At 45.3% G+C, this 22680-nt stretch overlaps 1 protein-coding gene across 1 annotated transcript in view; it reads left to right on the forward strand.

Moving 5' to 3' along the window:
* Fbxo15 (F-box protein 15) overlaps positions 1-22680 on the forward strand; it is a 48665-nt gene that overhangs the window by 6724 nt on the left and 19261 nt on the right. The window contains exons 2-8 of the mRNA XM_051163882.1: positions 1939-2049; positions 2946-3050; positions 5063-5305; positions 5918-6127; positions 9030-9156; positions 11505-11587; positions 12357-12499. Of these exons, the coding sequence (XP_051019839.1) occupies positions 1939-2049; positions 2946-3050; positions 5063-5305; positions 5918-6127; positions 9030-9156; positions 11505-11587; positions 12357-12499 (1022 nt within the window). The remainder of the gene's footprint in view (positions 1-1938; positions 2050-2945; positions 3051-5062; positions 5306-5917; positions 6128-9029; positions 9157-11504; positions 11588-12356; positions 12500-22680) is intronic.

Genomic DNA, 22680 nt, shown 5'->3' on the forward strand with positions numbered 1-22680 from the left:
TCCAGTCTGCAGTTCACTGTCCTAGGAAACTAGTCCGCCAGTCTGAGGAAACTCATGTTATTTGGGCAATCACTCTTGGCTTCTGATTTCTGTGTGAGGGCCAGGTAAATGGGCGTGAAGGTTTCTGCTCTGGAAGTCTTTGTTTAAACACAACCTTTCAACAGAAGTGTAAAAGCACACCATGGAGTTAGGATTCTCTGATTAGAGGGGCTACAGTGACTTTCTTGGACTTGAGATACGTGGCTCCTGTTGCTGTCCCTCCCCTCTCTGCTGGTCTGGCCTACTCAGAGGCTTTGGCTGCAGAGTCAGATGGGATAGAATGCACACTGGCTTTGTTTGCTCAAGCTAGAGTGCAGAGGCATGTGCTGCCAGTAGGTTTCAGTGTGCCATGCTACCCACCGCCACCCCCAGGCTCTGGGAGAATTTATCCAGCGGACAACCGCTAATATTTATTTATGGAGAGTTTCCCATGTGCCAGCCGCTCTGCTCGTTGCTGCTGCTCAGAAGTCTGGGGGATGGTGCTTGTTGAGCAAGGCAGCTGGGCCTGTGGAGGATTTGATGATCACTGATAGATATCATGTGTGCTGTCTTGGCAAAAGGTAACAGGCTGCATTGCTGCCCAGCCAGACAGGTCTTGGGTAAGGGCCTTTGCTGCTCGTGCCTTCCAGTAGTAGGTAGGATGTGCTTAGAGTTGACAGTTGGCGTCTTTAATGGTCCATTTGGTATGGATTTTGTATTATCAGCTTCCAGAGAGTTAATTAGCTTTTCATTGACAGCTTTCTTAGGGCAGCTTAATTGTGCCTTTAATCACATCCCTTTTGTGAATCCAGATATACTGTGGGAACCAGGTTGATCCTGAGGGTGGTAATACATACCCTACGTTACACGTTAAATGGCATGCGGGGTGTCCGGGTGTCAGTAGCTGATGGAGGTTTGTTGTACATTGCTCAAAGAAGTAGCTTCTAGACATTTCCAAGAAAAATAGAGTATCTATTAGGAACACTCACCAGGACTGCCTCTTAAAAAGGGGCCCGTGGGAGCTATGAAAAATCCATGATTCTACCTTCATTAGGTTTCTGTTATGTTGTGGAAACTGGCCATCTATTTTAGTTAGATTAATTGTCCATTTTACACAGCCTAGAGCCACCTGACCTGGAAATCTCAGTGAGAATTACCCAGATCAGACTGGTCACAGGGCTTGTCGGTGGGCGACTGACTGTCTGGATGCAAGTTGGTGGAGGAGGACCCAGCCGACTGGGCAGCACCATTCAGTGGGAAGGTGCTCCTGGCTGTAGAAGGCCAGCTAAATGTGGGACTGTGAGTGAGCCGCCAACAACATCACTCTGCAGTCTGCTTCTCAGGCTCCTCTCATTGATGGACTGGAGCCTGTAATAGAGCACCATGTTCATTATTTCCCCTTTGGTTTCCGTATGTCTGTTTTGGACAGGCTGCCAGTCTCTAGTGAGAACAACGTTAACTGTGCAGTGGAGACGTCAGGTCTGTGTCCACACACAATCGCGTGAGCGCTCTTCCTGCAGACGTCAGGTCTGTGTCCACACACAATCGCGTGAGCGCTCTTCCTGCAGACGTCAGGTCTGTGTCCACACACACTCGCGTGAGCGCTCTTCCTGCAGACGTCAGGTCTGTGTCCACACACACTCGCGTGAGCGCTCTTCCTGCAGACGTCAGGTCTGTGTCCACACACACTTGCGTGAGCGCTCTTCCTGCAGACTTCAGGTCTGTATCCACACACACTCGCGTGAGCTCTCCTCCTTCCTTCTCCGTTCTCTCCTCCTTTCCTTTCTCTCTTTATGCTCAGAGATGACGTTCCATATTGAATACTCTTTGAAGTTTATTAATCTTTCAGAATTTTGTAGAAACAGATAATTTCCCTCATTTGACAATTGTATAACTTGAATTTCTCACTTTTTCTTTCAGAAATGGTTCTGGAGTTAAGTTTGCTAGAGGCTCCTCCGTCTTGAGACAGCATCCCTGGCGTGGCCAGCACAGTGAGATGCCCTCCTCCATCTGCTCTGTGTCCCTGGACAGGTAACTAACCTGCTTCCTGTGGGTGCTGGGCTTTAGGCATGGGGTTTCTAGAGAAGATTATAGTGTAGTGCATGCCAAGTTGGTGTTTTGAGCGTTCTAGGAATAGGAATGTGTAGGGCGGATGTACAGCACAGAGTTTGACATGAGTCGTGTGCCTGTCACCGTCGTCCTTAGTATGAGCTTATGAAAGGAGATTAAAGGTGCCGAGTACACGGATTCCCGTATTAAACTGTTCTTCCTAGTTATTCTTAGTGGGTAAAGCCTGGTGGGAAACCAAAAGAAGATCATGTTTCTTCTGAAGCTGTGTGAGCCTATGGGGATTTTTTTGATCAGTTTGGGACTCTGTGAGACCTGTACTGTGACCGTTGGAACCAAAATCCATAGGATCTTTAAAAAAAAAAAGTGAATTGCTGTTAAGATGCTTAAAGATGTGTGTAGTGACACCATTTATGGGACACATCGGCACAGTCAGTGCCTGTGGGACCCTGTGACGATGGTATTTTTGTGGAGAGACATTTTACCCCTGGATGCATTATTATGGTGAGAATGTGTTGCCCGTCCTGCAGTTCCGCGTTTCAGCAGAGGGTAGCAGAGGCTTGTGACAGAGGCACTGAAGTACTTACTGCCTGTTGATTCAGGCTGTGCGGATGTGCTTGGCATGCTGAGAAAGTCAGGTCTCTAGGCCTTATACCCTCTTAATTGGTCTATGCAATGAGAACTGTAATAACTAGAAAATTACAATCAAGAAATTAATCAAGGATGAGAGAACAGTTTGCCTGTTAAATGGGGTGAATATGTTTGTAACCCTCTCTTTAGAGAGGCATAGCCAGTTGTGTTCTGGGTAATTTATAGATTCAGTACTGGTCAACTTGTTTAATTTTCTCCCCCTCTCTCAGAATGCCATCTGAAATTTTGCTGAATATATTTTCCTACTTGGATGCTGTGAGCTTGTTGTGCACTGGATGTGTGAACAGACGCTTTTATCATTTGGCCAGTGACAAGTAAGGGGAATACTACATCCATCTGCTATTTGTGGTAACAAGCCATGCAAAATAAAAGGGAATTTAGCTGTTTCCTAAAAATTAAGGAAATTATTTATAATACTATTTCCAGACCGTGTCTAGTGCTCTATGTAGTCATGTGTTTTCAAACATTTGCATTTATGAGTGTAAGATGAAAGTAAAGCCTCTGTTACTGTGGGCTGCAGAATAGAACTAGGCTGTGGTCAGGGCTTGACAGACTCTGCGCACACAGTGCCCTGGGCAGGTGCTGTGCTCTGCACATCTTCTCACATCTGCCAGTCAGAGATGCTTGCTACCTGAGAAGAGTGAAAGAGGGAGGAGAGACCCAGCATGTGGGCCTCACTGTGGGTGTTGGGAGGTCCTTCCCTGCTAGGCTCTCCAGGCATGCATGGATAAAGAGAAGCCACTGTTCGTGTTTTTCATTGTCAGCTTGGCCTGCACCTAGAATTCATCTCACGTAGAGAAAAATGCAGCCCTCCTAATACCTATTGAACATTCTGTGCCCACTTCTTGGCTTTTCAAGATTCTTTCTTACTCAGAATCTAAAGATCATGAAAATGTTGATTCTGTGTAGAACCCACAGATTGCCAGGAGAAACATTAAGATAGGAGCGCAGGTTTGATTTGGAAGGTAAGGGTGTGGGGAGTGACAATTGGCTGCAGGTTTTTATTCTTGCAGCACGGTAGGCAGGAGACCTTCTTGATGGTGGCTCTCAGATGTTTCACGCTCAGCTGGGAACGTGGCGTTGCATTCCTGCACTGCGTTTGTGAAGGTTATAATTTAGTGCTTTGGAGGATGACAATTTAATGCTCTAGAGTTCATACTTTACAGTTTGTTCAGGTCAAGGCAAATAATCTATTTTGGAATGACTGATACAGTGCGTCTGGGATGGCCTGTGTTTGCCCTTTAAGTAAGGAACCCACAGTGAGTGGTCTGACCTCCCTGAGGCTGTCCTCTACTGTCCTCTAGTCTGAGAGGGCATGTACTCTGACTGGAAGGGTGGCTCCCATCCTTTAAAGAGCTGCAAGAGATTCTTGTGATGAGGAATATATGTTTATCTACGTCAACTAGTGGAGAACATTTTTTACAATAATTCTGGAATGAATATAGATAATTTTTGCATCATTAAAAATGTGCGTGTATTCATGTATATGTACATATTTGAATGTAGCAGTCTAGGCCTCAGTTATGTCCTCTGTACAGTGGGAATTAAAACAGTGCTCCCTCCTCTGTCTGTCGGGAGGACCAAATGAGTACTGTTTGGGAATTGCCTAAATAACAGTTAACGGATGTGTGCGTAGGAAAAAATTTGCTCTTATTTTTAAATGACTTCCACTATTTTACTTTTTGAAATTAGTCAATGTTCATTGTTAAAAAGTTGAAAGTAGGAGGCAAAATGAATGTGTGGTGTATTTACTCGCTGTTTTGTATTTGTGTGTAGAGCTTACGTATGCACATGCCCACAACGAGACCAGACTCATTCTTTATATAAATGTAATTTTTCTACAATTGAACTCCTACTTAGTTATGTTGCAGAAAGACAGCATTGGATGATCCTAAGTAACATGGGATTCTTTTTTTTGTTTCTTTGTTTTTTGTTTTTTGAGACAGGGTTTCTCTGTCTCAGATAGTCTTGACTGTCCTAGACTTACCTTGTAGACCAGGCTAGCCTCGAACTCACAGAAATCCGCCTGGCTCTGCCTCCTAAGTGCTGGGATTAAAGATGTGTGCCACCACACCTGGTGTAACATGGGATTCTTAATTTAAACCTAACTCTGGAAATAGGCTTTTCCCTTTTGTATGTGTTTTTGGGGATAGTGGATCTAGAACATTTTATTTCATGGCCCACTGTACACATGGGCACAGGTCATTATTCATGGAATCGGCCTCTTTGAATTTTAAAAATTATTATGCATTTCTAATGTAGTATTTTTCTGTTACGGGTACTTTACCGTGCCTCCAAACTGATGTAGTTTATCCCTTTCTTCCAGTTTTATATGGATCAAAATCTACTCAGCTACATTTTCATCAAAAAGATCACACTGGAAAATTTCTTCAGTGGAGGAGACAGCTGCATCCGTGAGCTCACTCTCAGTTGAGGATGAGGAGCTCGGTTACTGGAAGAGAGAATATATTACAAAGCAGATCTCGTGTGTGAGGGCAGCACTAGCCCACATTCTTAAGCCTGTCAGCCCCTACACAGGCCTTCCTGTGAAGACCAAGGAGGCCCTCAGGTGTGCAGGCTCGTGAGCGCTCACCTCAGTGCTCCCTGGACGGACGCTTCAGACGCACAGTGCACGTGCAGGCTCTTTGCTTAGTTTTGCGGGTCGAAGGACTGAAGCTAGGGCCTTACATATGCCAGGGAAATGGGTGCCATGAGGGAACTGTCTCTGTGTGTGTGTGTGTGCGCGCGCGTGCGCTTGTGTTTTTAAAATATACAATATTTTGATATTGGCTTATGCTTTTATGAACAACATAAAGAGCCTCATGGTGTTGAGTAGAGCCAGGGTGTTGAAGGTGCCCGTCCGCTGTGCGCTGTCATGGAGACACAGGGAGCTGCCTTGGGTGACACGAAAGCATGTCAGGTGGATGCTGAGGATTTCCACTTCTGTGTGTTAAGGAAGTAGATATTATGGAAATATGAAGTGCTCTGTGTGTGTGCGTGTGCGTGCGTGCATGTGTGTGGCGTGTGTGCGTGTGTGGTGCATGTGTGTGTGCGCGTGTGTGTGCTCGTGTGGCGTGTGTGCGCGCGTGTGTGGTGTGTGTGCATGTGTGCGTGTGCTCGTGTGGCGTGTGTGTTGAGTTCTTTCTCTGAAAGCATTTTCAGCGTTCTTGTCTTCTTCTAGAATGTCTGGCTTAGGCTGGGCAATTATATTAAGAGAAAACAGTGGAAAAGAGCACGTCATGCAGCATAGTGACCTCTCTTTAAATGACGCGTCTGTCACGGTTGTGTGGCATGGCCAAAATTGGCCACGTCTGGCCACGTTGACCACCCTCGCTCTGTGTGGAGTGACACCAGCTCTGATGGACCGGCATAAAGCCCCTGACCCCAATGGGTAAGTCCGGATTTAGCAGCTCATTGGTGAGGACTCTGGGACCTCGGTGGTCGTCACGCCTTTGTAATTCAAAGACACCACTAGTTTATCTAAGTTTGACTGTATCGTAGAGACCCTCCTGTCACTGCAGAACAGAAGACAGTGGGCTTGTCACACTGAGGTCTAAGTTTAAATTTCTTGAATCTTATAAGAGTAAAAATGATACTCTAGTTTTAAAAGTGTATTATATCATCAGTAGCTTTTCTATGTTTTTACTCTTAACTATTTTAACAAATTGTAACATATTCTTTAGTAATAATATACTAATTTTAGTTTAAATATTTCCTAAATACAACTGTCACTTACTTTGTGTGATTTTTTTCTCTTGAGTTTACTAGATAGGTGCTCATGTGCACCTAACTCTGCCTCCATCTTCATGTCTGTGGAGCTGTGTGACGCAGATGGCTGTTAGGGCACAGACTGGAAGAGTTAGCTAGACAGCCATTGTAGAGCGAACACCCACCCTCCTCTTACATGGCTGTGCCCTGGGTCCACAAACACTAAAAGGCTCCCACTTGTCTTTCCCAGCAACCCTCAAGTTCCTCAGTGATCCTTGTCTTGAAAAAGCTGGCCTGTGACTGTGGCAGGTGTAGATGCTTGTGGCCCCTGTGCGCTAACAACTTTGCTACCCGATCTGTGCAGTGTGTGAGCATTGTCTGCCTTCTCCATAGTCGTGCTGCTGTCTGTCCTGGTTCTTCCCTGTCTTGGTGTCTTGGACTTTGCAGCAGTGTTTTCTACATTGATTTTCTTACCATCCTTGCTCACTGTGGTTTTTCTTGTGGGGCCCCCTCATCTCTGTCCCATGAAGAGACAGTGTTATTTCATGGTCTTCCTGGAGCTGGCCTGCTGCTGACGCCCCTGCGGTGCCAGTCCTGAGGCCCCTTAGTGATCCAGTACTAGTGCCTGTGCTGGCTGTGTTCTGGAAGCATTACCAGTGCACTGTTTTCCTCAACTAGATCACTATGTTCTATGTTCACAGTTCACACTATGTTCACAGTTACCTTTTTCAGTGACATTTTATTTGGATAAGTCTGAAACTTGCATGTGAAGTGATGAACTCTAAGTCTTTTCTAATATAGTAGGTAAGCTGTATTCATGATGAAATTATGTTTGAAGTAGGATCCACAAAATGCACTCTTTTGACACGATGGTATTGGCATATCATGAACTGCTGTTTATAGGCACAAGTAGAAATTAGTTAACGTTAATTACAATGATCGTGAAAGACTATGAGTTAGAGATGAATTAAGTTGAATTGTAGAGCTCATTTAAATGTACGTGTGTCTCAGAGATTGTCACCAGGGTCAGGAGTACTAGATACTGTATGGTTACCAATGCTGGCGCTCACTGCAGGAAGTTACATATTTCCATTTAAGCTCTATGGAGCAGTCTTCGACCGGCAATGGTAAGTGGAGCTGAAAGTGTTTCAGGAACCTCTCACTGCAGTCTGTGGGCCGTGCCTTCACCATGAGGGTGAACGCTTGCCTGCATCTTTGTGACAGCAAGGAGAGCCTTACACCTTTACTTAAGCTTTCAAATCCCTATAACTTAATCCTTTGTACATGGGCTCTCAGCTGCTTGTCCTGTTAGTGTTGGGTTCTCAGTTCATGTACCGTGAGCGATTGTTTAATGTTGGCTCAGTGGCCGTGGCTGTGGCTTGAGATGCTGAGGTGAATGAGGACGCAGTTGGTCCATAGAGTCTGCTTACAATCTCCATAGGCACTTAAGAGTGTTTCCAGCTTCGGTACATGGAAGAGGAAGGAGAGAGATGTTCTGCCACCTCCACCTAGCCCCCTCTTTCTCCCCACTGGCTGTTGAGCCTTTGATGGAGAGCTGTGCTCTCATGGGATTTTTTTTCTCTGAATCTTGTAGCTTTCTCTCTGAGAGGTGTTTTCAATGTTGGGACCCAGGCTGTGATGGTTGTGAAGTCCTTGTCAGTTGGAGCTAAGGTTTTTCGTTGGATTTTCTTGAGTTTATACTTATGTCACTGGTCCTGCACCATCGTCCTCCAGGTATATTCTGCGGGTACTGAGTCTGTTTCTAGTTAATATGTCATAAATCCTAGCAACCAGCTCGGCCACCTAGCTGTTGTTCTCAGCATAAAAATCCCTTATGAGCCTAGTGTTGAGAATCCTGCCACGTAAGAGGATTTGCCTTTGTGCCTTACTTCCTCCTCTGCTTTGAAACGGTGCCGGTTGTACCTCCTGCTTTTGCTCTACGCAGCATCTGCATGCGTCCCACCGGCTGTCTTGAGTACTGGTTACTGAGCATCCATTTCAGATGCAGTGACTGAGCACCTGTGGGACTGGGTCTACTGCTCTGCTTCTGTTGATTGACCACTGAGCTCTCATCTGCTTTCTGATTTCCCGAGCCCCTCTGTGTTCTCTACTGTTGTCTGCGTTGCTGTCTGCGTTGCTGTACTTGTAGATAGCACTCTCTCTGCATGGCTGTACATCTTGTGGAGCATAGTGAAGGATGTGTCGCATGCAGTTGAATTTTCGCTCTTGAGCACTAAGAGTCCTGCGTAGAGGTGGCTCTTTCATGAAAACATTCATGATTTTGGTTTAAATTTATTATTTAACATTTCAGTTTTCACTGTCCCTCAGCTTTGCTTTACAAAAACTTTGGAAAGAAAGGCACATCTGTTCTCAGAGGAAGAGTGAGAGGGAGGGAAAGACAAACTTAGTGGGGTAAGAGCCTCGGTGCACTGGCCTCTGCTGTCTGAGAGTCCCTAGTGATGCCGTTGGCTTGGGGCATGTTAGTGGGTATAAATTGCTCTTCAAGCATTTTTAGTTACACTAATGAGACTGGACAACAAGACAGACTGAAAAGTTCACATCTCTCTCTTCTCTCTTGTTCAAAGACCACGATGGATGTCTTTAATTGCAAAGTATGAGTTGAGTCATTTAAGCAAGTCTACCATGGTTGGCTGCGACAGACTTGTTCGGATATTCTGTCTCAACCCTGGCCTCTTGGTGGGGCTGTGGCAGGTAAGATGGAGTTCTGTGTCACTCCCCTTTACAGTCCCACATCCACACACTGAGTGTAGCCTCCTAGAAGAGCTCAGTGCATGCATGTGAGTCTTCTTTTTCTAGTCTGCTGAGGCGCTCTGCTTTCTGCTGATACGGGTGACAGGGCCGCTCCTTCTGTCTTCCTGTTTCTACTGACAGTGCCATTTCTTTAGTCAGTCTAAATCCCAAGTCTTTCTTCGCCAAAGCTGCTAATAGTACTTGTTTGTATGTATGTAGTTTTAGGTTCCTGTTGGATAGCCAATCCGGGCTCAACCCTGGGAAAGAGTATAATTTTCTGTCCCTCAGCTCTCATTAGTTGCCTGTGGTTCATTGTCTAGGTGGGGAACCCTCTCCATGATAGCATGTTGGTTGGTTCTGCTATTGTTTGGTCTTGTGTATGCAGCCATTTCTAAGACAGATGGTTTGACATCAGACTTACTGGTGCTCTGACTTGTACAATGTCCCTCCTCTACTTCTGCAGTGTTCCCTGAGGTGTTGATGTAGACGTATCCACTGGGGCTGAGCTGCAGGCGTCCTGTTGGTCTCTGCACTGTGTCCAGGTTTGGATTTCTGTCTCGGTTTGATGAGGGCAGCTGTGCTCACTTGTGGCTGTGAGGCTGAGGGCTGGGTGCAGTTAGGAGTTATGCAGGCCCAGCAAAGTGGTGGTCGTAGAGTCTCTTCTGATGTCCAGGGCCGCTCTAGGAAGTTGGCTACGTTTCTCGTACTAGGTGTGATTTCCTTCCTGTTGAGCGGGCCTCAGATCCAGTTAGACAGCTCTTGGTTGCCACCCAGCATGTGACTGCACTTCTGTGCGCCTTGTCAGGTGTCTCACGTGCTGCTCCTTTTGTGGCTTACAGGTGTTGCCGCTCTCTCCCTTGGCAGCTAGCATAGGATTTTCCGGTACCACAGAAGCTAAGTCACAGGAAAGAGGCTTTCAGGTCAGCTCCAGCATGAAATCATCTGAGTCCATCTGCGCTCTGTGTCCTGAGTGTGCAGTGCCTTCAGCAGGAGGGCTTCCCTTCAACCCGTGAGAGGCACCCAAGGGTAGCAGCAAGAGTCACTTAGACTACCCTGACCGACTCTTCAAAAGAGGGTTTCTCATGGGGCTCTCCTCTAGGCAGAACTTAGTGGATAGCAGGGTAGTGTGTCTCTGCATCCACATTGGTTTCTTTTGTGGCTTTGGCCGTTTTCTGAGAGCATTTCACATACTGGTTGAGAGTAGCAGTGTGCCCTGTGTACAGCGACTGGACAGAATTAGCATTTCCATTTTCTGCAAGACTCTTCTTGTTCTTCTTATCAGCTGACCATGGTAGTCACTGTTTCTTTCCTTTTTACTCTCTCTGTGTGCGTGTGACTCGAGGGTGAAGCAGCAGTTTGCCTATGCATTTTATGACTTAAATTTATGGATCTTTGTTGGTCTGTGTGGAGTTATGAGGACTGTTGGTCTGATCAGCCTGGAGGGTGACACCTTCTGGCTCGCCATTCAGGGCAGCAGTCAGTGTCAGTGTCTGCCATTTAACCTGATGGGCAAGTGAAGAAGCGAAGTCTAGTCATTCCCACTGCATTTGCAACCCAAGCAGCTATTTGCTAAGAGCCCCTTGTTCTAATCTGATCTCCGTTGCTGTGGTATACACCAGGATCAAAAGCATCCTAGGAGAGAGAAGGGCTTACTCCATCCCCCCTGTGCCAGGACCCGGTTTGCCACTGAGGGACAGTCCAGAGCCTTATGCCTATGGACGTCAGCCCTCCTACATCAGATAGCAATCAAGAAGATGCTCCACAGTCAGAGCCGGGCAGTTCCTTAGTTGGGACTCTTGGATAATTCTGGATGTATCAAGGTGACTGCTGAAGCTAACTAGGAGAAACATTATCTAGTAATGCTCAGTATTTGTGAAATTTACCAGATATCTTTACAATATCGGCCTTATCTTTGGAAAGAAGTTGAAATAGCCTGAACCCACCCAACACTACATATTATGTATGTATACATATATACACGTATACATACACACACATGTATATATATATATATATGTATATATGCATATTGTGTATTATGTATAAATATAAATAATATGACAATCATTTTATAGGACAGCATTTTGCTGTTTCACAAGTGGTAGGACATTAGTTCTTCTGGGACTGCATGCTCTGCATTGGGTAGTGATGTCCAGCCCTTGTGTTATGTGTAAGTCTAATGGTAGCACTCTGTTAGCAATAATAATGCATGTTTCTTCAAAATGATAAGCTGTGATTTTTCACAATGAACCTGTGAAAAATTAAAAGACTGCTATTGAAAACTATGTTCTTGTAAATTGACTTTCCAGAAGGAGGACGGGCTGGCTTTTGTCATGGCAAACCTACATTTCCATCGCCTTGTGGAGAGGAGCACCCTAGGCTCAGCCACTCTGTACGTATCTGTGTGCAGTGAGCTCAGGGTGGAGGGCAAGAGGTTAGAGGTCAGCCCATCCACATGCTCTCACAGTAGCAGTAGGCACAAGACAGCAGGCATGGCCACTCAGCCATTGCTAAAATGATTGCATGGTTTATGAGCATGCATTTGCTTGATTTATTCTGTTTTAAAAACTTTATACCTGGTAGAGCGTTACTTATGGAGGCAGGGTGCTTTGGTCTTTTAGCATGCCAGCATTCTCCTTCACGTTCTCATACTGTGAACTTTTGAACTTTGAAATGGGTGTCTTCTAATTTATTAGCATGTTGTTAGTAGGGAGTAATTTTTTCCATCTCCCTGCAGCTTTTTCTTTTCCCCTTTCTCCTTTTCACTTGCCCCCCTAAACATCTGAAAAGCTCCAGGATGCTATTAAATATGTTGCTTTCCATGGTGAAGCTTTTCTTACTGAAACAACCGGTTGGTTGTAGCTTTTCTTTGCCTGAGTCCCAGCCTACAGATCTGTGTTAGGTCGCCTCCTTCTGGGCGCCTCGTCTTTGGCCCCTGAGAAGAACTGCTGTGCCAGAGTGGAGCTCATATTCACAGTGGTGGTCCTGTGGCTGCCCTGAGTTTTGTAGGCGTTGGTGAGAACAGCACGGAACAGCTAGTTTAAAGTGTTCGGGATTCCTGTAGTGCATCAGTCGTTGGAGTAGGGTCTCGAATAGACACGTTTTAGGAGTACTTTATCTGTGATGTTGAAAAATGGGTATATGTTTTGTTTTACTTTCAGTCCCTATGAGCCACCTCCTCACAGTGCAGTTGTGGACGACAGCCCGGAGTATGGGCTGCAAGGCTATCAGCTCCACATTGACATGCACGGCGGTGGCATCTTCTACCTGTGCAGTACGTTCCGAAATCTCTTCTCCAGGAAAGGTGAGACTAGTTCATGTTGCTTTATGGAGCTGGTGGGCTGTAGAGAAGAAGCTGCTAATACAAAGACTGTTCCCAGGTGGTCAGCCATCTTGTAATCTGCCAGCCCGGCTCTGTTCCCTGGCCACTGTCTTTGCATGAGAGGTGTGAGGCACTACAGCCAGCCAGTCTGCTTAGCCTGCCTCTTTCATTCTCATTCTCTGCCTCTAGAAGGGGCCTGACTCACCCTTTCTGATGACAGTCCCTGACTGTTACTCCTACTTCCAAACCTTCCCGTTGCTTCCCAGAGATTTGGTAAATGTGGTCCCAGGCTGAGTGTCACAGCCTCACAGAGTGAGACTAAAGAGAAACCACAATCTCCTCATATTTGCATTGCCTCAGTGTTTGCCGCCGTTTACCATAAACTAAGACAAGACCCGGGGAACTCAAGCTCAGGAGGCGTGCTGTGTTCCCGCCCACCGCTTGTCTGCTGTGGGATTGCTTCATGAATTCGTAAACTTCATGTCTGCTGTAGATGTCCTTGGCTTCAACTTTAACGCTTTTGGTGAGATATTTCTAGGGGAAAGTGCAGTTTCCTTTTGTACCATGTTATAGGCTGTGCTGGGTCAGGCTGTCCTGTCAGCAGTGCTGGGCCTCATCCCTGGCTAAGAGTGTCACAGCTCTTCCCCACTGAGCAGGCAAATTGTTGCACAGCCCTCTTGTGCCTAGTGGACTTGGTGTCCACTAATAGTGATCCATGTCCAAATCAGACTTTTTTGTTTGAGTTTAGAAAAATGTTGATAAAGAAATTAGGGCATTCATTTTAGATTGGTTAGCTGAGCTCTTCTGTAAAATGTGCCTTCTTATCACTTGGCGAACTACAGAAGCAGGCAAGCACCCAGCTCTCTCCCTTTCTGCCACCGAGTTTCAATTAAGAAAATGATGCCCCTTTTGGTAGAGATGATTCAAGGTTTCATACTCCTAGTGACACTAAAATTGTCACCAGGGATCTGGTGCCTTTCATATGCCCCGGCATTCGTCTGCAGCCACCCTTGTCTTTTGGACTAAGGGAGATTTCTTGTGCTTGTTGGCATTTACTGTTTTATTAATTATATTTGTTCTTTTACAATTTCATACATGTATACAATGTACGGTTACTGCTCCGCCTGTCATCTCCTCTCTGGTTTCTGTCATTCCCCCTCTTCTCTACAAGTGTCTTTCCTACTTTCATGTTTTTTCTTTTGTTTCATGCTCTTCTGAGTTTAACATGGGCTGCATGTGATCATGGGTTTGGAACTGTTGAACTTAGTGGACTCACACGTGAGAGTGACCCGTCAGAAGGCAGTGGTGCAGCAGGGAAGGGGAGGGACGCTGGGAGCCTCTCCTTCTTCCAGGGCCAGTCTTTTGATGACCCAGTGCCAGTCTTGTTTTCTCTGTATCTTGGAAGCAAGGTGTGTCATATTTTCAGCAGTCAAGAGCCTGTGTTATTTCTGAAGCCCATGAGAGCTCTCTGAGCAGCATCTTACAGAAGCGCCCCACAGGGGCAGGGGCAGGGGCAGGGGCAGGGGCAGGGGCAGGGGCAGGGGCAGGGGCAGGTTGTTTATTGATGCCCTGATCCTAGGAGCAGCACCGTCCATTCGTCTAAGCGCTCTCCCTTTAAACTCTCTTACATTTTTTAACTGAGTTACAAAATAGTAGGTAGCTGGTGGGTTTTTCATACACCCCACTGCCCAGTCACTTCTCTTACCCCTCTGTCCTTTCCTGTCGTTAGTGTGCCCACCCCCTTCCATCTCAGCTTGTTGTACCATGTTCTCTCTCTTCAGGTGCTCCACCCACCTCCTCATGTCCCCTTTGCAGCTTCCTACCGTCTACACTGTGGAAGCTATAGGGACTCCAAGTTAAACACAAAACTGCAGAGATGGAGCAAGAATCAAGAACCCGTAGCATTTCTCTTTCTGGACATGAGTTATCTCATTCAGTATTACTTGTAGTTCCGTCTGTTTTCTTTTTCTTTCTTTTTTTTACATGCACATCATTTTATTTTTTAAAATATTTATATATCTTTGTATATACATTTATATTATTACACATATATAAAATAAATTACATATAGCAGGAAGAACCACAAAAAATCAAGAATTATATTAATGTAACGTTCATAGTGTTTTGGCTATTTGTATTTGGCAGCCTTGAAGAAAACATCTTTCCTACCTTGGTGAATCTAAAATTCAGAATGTAAATCAATATCTATCATATCTCATCTCTATCAACTTAAAACATTTATCTAGGTCTGTAAACATCTTAACCACTAAAGAATTAAGCTTACTTGTAAAACTAAACTATCTGGTCTTCAACCCCATCAGAGACTTGAGAAGGAATAAAACTTAATTACCTGAGTAAACCAGAAGTGCCGGTTAGCAGTTTCCAAAGTGAAAAGAAATGACAGAGACAGTTTGCTGCCTGAACAGTCACCCAAAACTCTCTACAACATTGGAACATCATCTTTCACCTTCTGGCCCATTATATCTAACAGACATATTTGTGAAGCAGGAACTATTGAGGACTTGTTTACTCTGTCTTGGCAGAGTTCAGCTGTCAACTCTGCCTACATTCAAGCTTGCCCATTTTTAGGAAGAATTCTGTCTGTGGTAGAAATGAGGACCTTTTGCCCAGTGGCTGGTTTGCCACATTTGAAGCCATCTCCATAAAGAGGTTCTTTGATGCTCATCATCCTTTTAGAGGTAGGCTGAGTATTGCCAGGAGTCAACCTGTTTTATTGTCAATAAATCTTTAAGATAATAAAAACATCTTTATATCCATAGTCTGTAGGTCTCTGAGGAGTTTGAAGACCTTATCTAACTATTTTTCCATATCTATCTATATAATCATATCTATCTGTTATACCTATGATATATATTCTTGTGATAAAAATAGACTAGAAACTGACATGACCATGATTTGATCAACTAACAATTAACTTGTATAACTTACTTATCTTAAATTGCCTGCAATAGCACTCTCAAAAAGTATTGGAGATAAGTCTTGTGTTCTACTTGAGCTGTATGGGTGCAATACCTCATATTACAGTAGAAATATATATAATGTGTGTGAAGAATAATCTCAAATTTGAATTCTATACCAATGTGTGAAAATTAAACTTATTTTGTATCAATATACAAAATTCTATACCAATGAAATAAAAATAACCTTGTAACAATTCAGGCCTTAAGTTCAGGAGTAGATTCAATAATCTACCTTTTGTTTTTTTTGTTTTGTTTTGGTTTGGTTTGGTTTTTGGTTTTTTGAGACAAGGTTTCTCTGTGTAGCCTTGACTGTCCTGGAGTCACTTTGTGGACCAGGCTGGCCTCGAGCTCACAGCGATCCGCATGCTACCTTTTGTCCTGTCATCCCTATATATTCTGTATCCCCCTTCCTTCTTTTTAACCCCTGTCTCCAAACCTAAGAAAGAAAGATAAAGGATCCATCTACTTTTTTTTGCAAATTTTATAACTTCATTTTTCTTTCTAGCTGAGTAGCAGTTTGTTGAACATATGTGCCACATGTTTATTACTCACTCATCAGTCGGTTGACAGACGTCTAGGCTGATTCTGTCTCCGAGCTGTTATGACTGGAGCAGCAAAGAACTAGGTGTCTCCGTGTCGCTGTGGTAGGGCACTGACCCCTTGTGTGTGTACCTGGGTGTTGTAGCTGGATCACATGATAGACTGATTTGCAGGTTCTTGAGAGACCTGCAGCCTGGTTTCTGAAGTGGCTGCACTAGTCACACTCCCACCGGCACTGTGTAAGCTTCCTCCCCACACCGCCATCTCTTGCCATTTGTATTCTTGATGATGGCCATTTGGGATAGAGTCTTAAAGTGGCCTTGGCGGCTAAAGACATCGACCACTTTAAAAAGTGTTTACTAGCCATTTGCATTTCTTCTTTTGAGAACTCTTTAGTTCCATAGCTTGTTTTTAAATTGAGGTGTTTGTTTTCTTGATGGTTAGTTTTTTTTTAAATTTGTTGTATTTTTAAGATATTAATCCTTTGTAAAATGCATAGCTGGCAAAGATTTTATCCTGTTCTTGGGCCACTTCTTCAGCTGATGGACAGTTTCTATTTCTGGACAGCAGCTTTTTAGTTATTTGAGATCTCATTTATCGATTGTTGGTCATATTTCCTACCAGAAAACCCTTACTCATATCTATTTGCTGAAGTCTACAAACTACTTTTCCTCTAGTAGTTTTAGAGTATCTGGTCTTCAGTTGGGTCCTTTATCCATATGGAGTTGAGTTTTATGCAGGGTGAGAGCTAAGAATCTAGTTTCATTCTTTTACCTGTTGTTATCCACTTTGATCAGCCACATTTGTTGATGCTTTTTTTTTCTCTAATGAATATTTTTAACATCACTGTCGACCATCAGATGGTTACAGTTGTGGTGACTTGTGTCTGGCTCTTCTCTTCTATCCACTGGTCCACACACCTGCTCCTGTGCCTGCACTGCACTGTTTTATTACTGTGTCTCTCTAGTACAACTTGAATCAGGTGTAGCGGTAGCTCTCGAAATGTTCTCGTTGTTTAGAATTGTGTAAGCTACTCATGGTCTTTCTTGTTCTCATATGAATGTTAAGATTATTATTCTATCTTTAAAAGATCCACAGTCTTAAAGCTTTTTAAGTTTTCTTTAAAAACCAAATGTCTCTTTAAAAGTCCATTGTCTTTAAGCTGGAGGCTCCTGTAAAATAATAATAAAAACGCTAGTGTACTTTCTTACTGTAGGAGGGAAGAACCAGGGGACAGTCATGTCAAAGCCAAGCCAACGTCAACAGTGCAAACATTCAGTGCTCAGTGTCGGGCCCGTGTTATGATCATCTTGGCTGCCTAGGGCTTGAGCAGCCGCCCTCTCAGGCCCTGAAAGGCACAGCTCACACCACTTGTCTCGGAGCTTCAGGTTACCTCTGCTTCCCAGCTGCTGCTGTTCTGGCGTCTTCATTATGCTGGGGTCTTGACTGAAACTGAAGCTGCATTTACCTCCGTGGTTTCTCTAGCCTTTCTTGAGGGTCTCTAGCCTTGCGTCATGTTGCCAAGCTCGGTTGCCCTCCGTGACCCCGTCATGCCCTCAAGCCAGTCCCACCTGAGTGATTCTTACACACTACCAAGTGTTGCTGTTAGCATGAGATGCAGGCTTGGTCAGCCGGTGTTACTGTCATTAATAAAAGTGTGTGTTTCCCTTAGTTCTCTCTTAACCCGGCTATTATACAAATAATTGACTCTTTTATATTTGTTTATAAGGCTTCATAATGCCTTGAGCAGTTTTGAGCAGTTTAAGTCTGTTCTTAACCCTCTGTGTTGTCCTGACTCCATCTTTGCCACAGTCCTCAAGTTAACTTGCTTTTCACTTCTTTCTTTGTTCCAGCTGAATCTTCTTCATCTCTCCCGCAGCTCTGCCTGTGGCTGAATTCCCTTCTTCCTCCTCTAACTCCTCCTCCCCTGGCTGGCAGGAAGTCCAGCCCTGTTCTCTCCCTTGCTCAGTAATTGGCTATAAGCAGCTTTATTGACATACAAGGGGACAGTTGTGGAGCAGAGTTTACACAACCTTGAGACAAGAGATTCTTAGAACAAGACTTGGAACCAGATATGGGGCCGTACAGAAACCAGCATTTTAATTACAGAATAACCGTATGCTTACCACCCTGGACATAATGTCCCTGTGCTGACCCTGAGGTCAGCTAATCCTCAGCTAATCAATATTAGTTGTCCCATTCAAACAGATATTTTACTTCAGCAATGTTGTTCGTTTGTTGTGCTCACGGGAGCCACAGATTCCTAGGTCAAGTGTCACCCAGTGGTTCTGATGTTTCCCGGGCCTCCGTCATCTTCATCTCTGTCACCATTCCTGTCTCCCAAGCTCCTTCTCCGCATCAGCCATCAGCAGGAGCGCGCCCTGCAGGCCAGGCTGCTGGGGCGTTTGCTCAGCTGAGGTTCTTCTTCCCATGTTTAATTGACAAAAACCAAACAAATAACCTCCTCCCTCAAAATAACGAAACTAACCAACACAGGTAGCATTGTGAATGACATTTTTCCTTTCATTTGACAGTATGTTTGTCATTGACTTTTGTGTGTTAATTTTGCCGTCTTCTGTCTAGGGTCATATTACTGCAGAGGGGAAGCATTAGGTCATATCACTGCAGAGGGGAAGCATTAGGTCATATCACTGCAGAGGGGAAGCATCAGGTCATATCACTGCAGAGGGGAAGCATCAGGTCATATCACTGCAGAGGGGAAGCATCAGGTCATATCACTGCAGAGGGGAAGCATCAGGTCATATCACTGCAGAGGGGAAGCATCAGGTCATGTCACTGCAGAGGGGAAGCATCAGGTCATGTCACTGCAGAGGGGAAGCATCAGGTCATATCACTGCAGAGGGGAAGCATCAGGCTATATCCACTGCAGAGGGGAAGCATCAGGTCATATCACTGCAGAAGGGAAGCATCAGGTCATATCCACTGCAGAGGGGAAGCATCAGGTCATATCACTGCAGAAGGGAAGCATCAGGTCATATCACTGCAGAGGGGAAGCATCAGGTCATATCACTGCAGAGGGGAAGCATTAGGTCATATCACTGCAGAGGGGAAGCGTCAGCCCCTTGTATTTCATCCCTTTTATTTCCCTCTCTTATGACTGTGGCTGATGGTTTGAGTTGTGTGCTGAATTGGAGTGAAGGGAGTGACGCAGCTGTCTTCTCAGTTAGCATGGTGTTGGTGACAGGTTTACTGTAGGTAGCCTTTGTTACGCTGGTGACAGGTTTGCTGTAGGTAGCCTTTGTTACGCTGGTGACAGGTTTGCTGTAGGTAGCCTTTGTTAACGCTGGTGACAGGTTTGCTGTAGGTAGCCTTTGTTACGCTGGTGACAGGTTTGCTGTAGGTAGCCTTTGTTACGCTGGTGACAGGTTTGCTGTAGGTAGCCTTTGTTACGCTGGTGACAGGTTTGCTGTAGGTAGCCTTTGTTACGCTGGTGACAGGTTTGCTGTAGGTAGCCTACCTTTGTTACGCTGGTGACAGGTTTGCTGTAGGTAGCCTTTGTTACGCTGGTGACAGGTTTGCTGTAGGTAGCCTACCTTTGTTACGCTGGTGACAGGTTTGCTGTAGGTAGCCTTTGTTACGCTGGTGTGTGCTGTGTCCACTTACAGCTTCTTTTCTACCACCTGGAAAAGCTGTTGGATTTTATCCAAGGCCTTTTTGTATCTGGTGGTGTGATCATGATCTTGCAGTGTATTTCTGAGTCCAGTTTGATAATCTCCTGTGCAGGGGGCTGCTGGGAGTGTCTGCCCTGGGCGGCTGTTCTCAGCCACAGGCGGCCCCTGCATGTGTCTGCGCCAGAGCAGCTGCTTATACTGCAGAGTTGAAGAGTCCTGCCTATCAGTGACTTCAGCATTTACCTTTATTCTGTCACATGAGGCTCTGCAGATAAAAAGCTGGTCATTGGAATCCGGTTATAGCCTACCAAACCCAAATTGACACTTGGGTGCACATGTCCTTGTTCTTGTGCCAACAGCTTTGGCTGAGAACGTACGACAAGGCGCCAGCCATGAAGCTGCTTCCTGTCCCTTCCCAACCCACCCTTGTGTGTCCATGGCCAGCATTCAGCCTATCCAGGGCTTGCTGTGGTGAGAACCTGGCTTTGGTGATGAGTGATGGCCACTGGTGCCTTGTGAGGGGTGAGTTGGGTGGCGCTTGTTGTAGCTGCTCCCAGAGACCTTCCATGTGAACCTTGTGAGTAGTATTATGGTCTGCTGGGTCCAAACTTTGCCTTTCCTCCCTGATCTCCTCTCTGGCACCATCCTCTCCTCCCTTTTGCCCTGTCCTGCTCTCCTCATCCCACTCTGGCAGTACTAGCTATTGTGGCTTGTCCCTTGTGCTAACAGTATCACCACTACAGATGTCTGCATGGTCACTCTCAGGCTTAACTCACTGTCAGCTGTGCCGTGACACTTCCTTGCCATGTCATGTCTGGGACCTCAGGCCCTCCCCTTAGCTTCCTGTGTTGGATTATTCGGTTTTACTAGTTAAGTATATATTTTTAAAAAAATCTTCTTGATGCTGTGGGGTTTTCCCCTAGTTATCTCCTAGAATGTGAATCTAAGCATTGAGTGTTTAATAGGTGAACACATACGTGATTCGTGATCCCTGATCCGTTTTCTTATGTATGTTGAAGTGGCCTGACTACTGCCAACTGCTCCTGAAGGCGCTTTGAGAACTCATGGCCTGTTACTACAATCTTTGTGTTTCTCTGCCTCAGGGACTCTGAGCTGCACTGGCAGCATTTCTGGTAGAAGCTCTTGTGTTTCTCTTAGCTCAGAAGGCAGAGGAATGGCTTGCTGCTGCAGAACGTGATGTTGCAGCTTAGTGGCGTTGCTGGGCCACAGCAAGAGGACGACAAGGGTTTGAGGATCATTCTAAGGAGGAAAGTCCTGTCTTCCTGCCTCTCAGAGGCCAGGCAGGCCCCCAGATGCCAATCAAGCCTGCTTTACGGGCGACCTGACAGGTCCAGTGCAGCCACTGTGGTTTCCCTGGCTTTCTCAGCTTCTTTCCTTGTACAGCGCACAGATAGGGCAGCGCCCTTCTTCACATATGCTTGCTCTTTGGAAGGAGGAAGCCTTCATTAGTGGCCCAAGTGTTTTGTGTCTGTGCACCCATAATAAAGGTGCTTTGCTACTTGTAAAAATGCTTTGCAATCTGAACACAACCCTATGTGTCTGTTCCATCTCCTCATTGCAAGGGAAGCATGAAGCCTGTTTTCTATTTTTTGATTGGACATGGTTTGTACATATTATCAACCATCTAAAACATTAATTGCATTTTAAGTTTTTACAGCTTTAAAAATGTGAAATAGTTTCACATTGTATGACTACAGAGTGCTCCAGAATTGCCTATATACAGAACTGCCAATTTATAATTCGCTTTTCTTATTTATATATTCATCACCTTCTGTATGTGTGTCTATATACATATATGTATGTGCAATTAGTCTGGCTACTGCTGACTGGGACTCCGTTGTTTAGGTACTAGTGCTGTCTAGGGGAACACTGCGAGTTGCAGAGAAGAGGGCTCCCGCCTTCCCTTATTCTAAAGAACTACAGCGTAAAGCTTTATAATTCGTGCATGGGTTGTACCTGAGATACGCTCTAATTGTGTTGGAGTTGCTGGTGATCAGATTCACGTATGAACACTGCTGTCGCAGTTTCGTGTTTCAGTAATTATGGTGAGACTGAGATAGGACTCTTTACTTCTCCTGTGTTGCTGATGAGGAATCTGCAGATAGTAGCTAGCCACCTGTCTGATTCCACAAGGCTACCAGGAGGTAGTGTTCCCGTCTGCATTGGGCCCACCTCACTGCAGAGCCAGCACCTGGCTACAAAACCATCAGTATATGTTTGCACTTTAATAGTATGTAGTTTAGAGTTCTCTCTGTGTGTCTCTGTCTCTGTCTCTGTTTCTGTCTCTGTGTGTGTGGGGGGGGGGCGAGGGGAGAGGCGGGACAGGGAGGAGAGGGAGAGGTGTTTATCTGTCTGGTCTGTCTGTCTGTAACTGACTTTCCTAGGTGTGCTCAGCATAGGGTCTTTGCACTGACATGCTGCAGCTCCACATAGAGTGAACAAGCCCTCTCAGTAATGATGCTCCAGCATGCAGTATTGACGTTAATGAAGGGAAAAGTGCAGTTAAAGGATCTGCCTTTTATCTGGGGTGTGTTCTATGTGGATGCACCCACATCCCTCCTCACTCTTAAGGCTTTAGTTCATACAGTGAGGACTTCCCTCCTGAGTCAGCAGAGGGAGCTGTTGCCATCAGAGTGTGTAACGTTGCTAAAGTAGAATGGATTGTCCTTTACCGTTTTTGAGAAACTCTCTTGGTACCATGTGGTATATTTAGTAAATTTCAGCTATACCATTGAAGTTCAGGAAAACAGAAACTTTATCCCTATTTTTTAAAAAAGCACTTTGTCCTTACCAAGGATGAAGTGTTTTATCATCATGTCCCTAGAATGTAGGTTGTTCTACGCTCCATTTGTCCTCAGTGGGACTTGAGAACCCTGGCCTGACACCAAGGAGACACCGCAGTGGAAAAGCACGGATCAGAGGGTCAAGGCCAACTTGTTTGGTTCTTCATTAGCACATAGTGTCAGACAAGGTCCCTGTGTGTGAGCAG

Source organism: Acomys russatus, chromosome 20, assembly GCF_903995435.1.
Source record: "Acomys russatus chromosome 20, mAcoRus1.1, whole genome shotgun sequence".
Classification (NCBI taxonomy): Eukaryota; Metazoa; Chordata; class Mammalia; order Rodentia; family Muridae; genus Acomys; species Acomys russatus.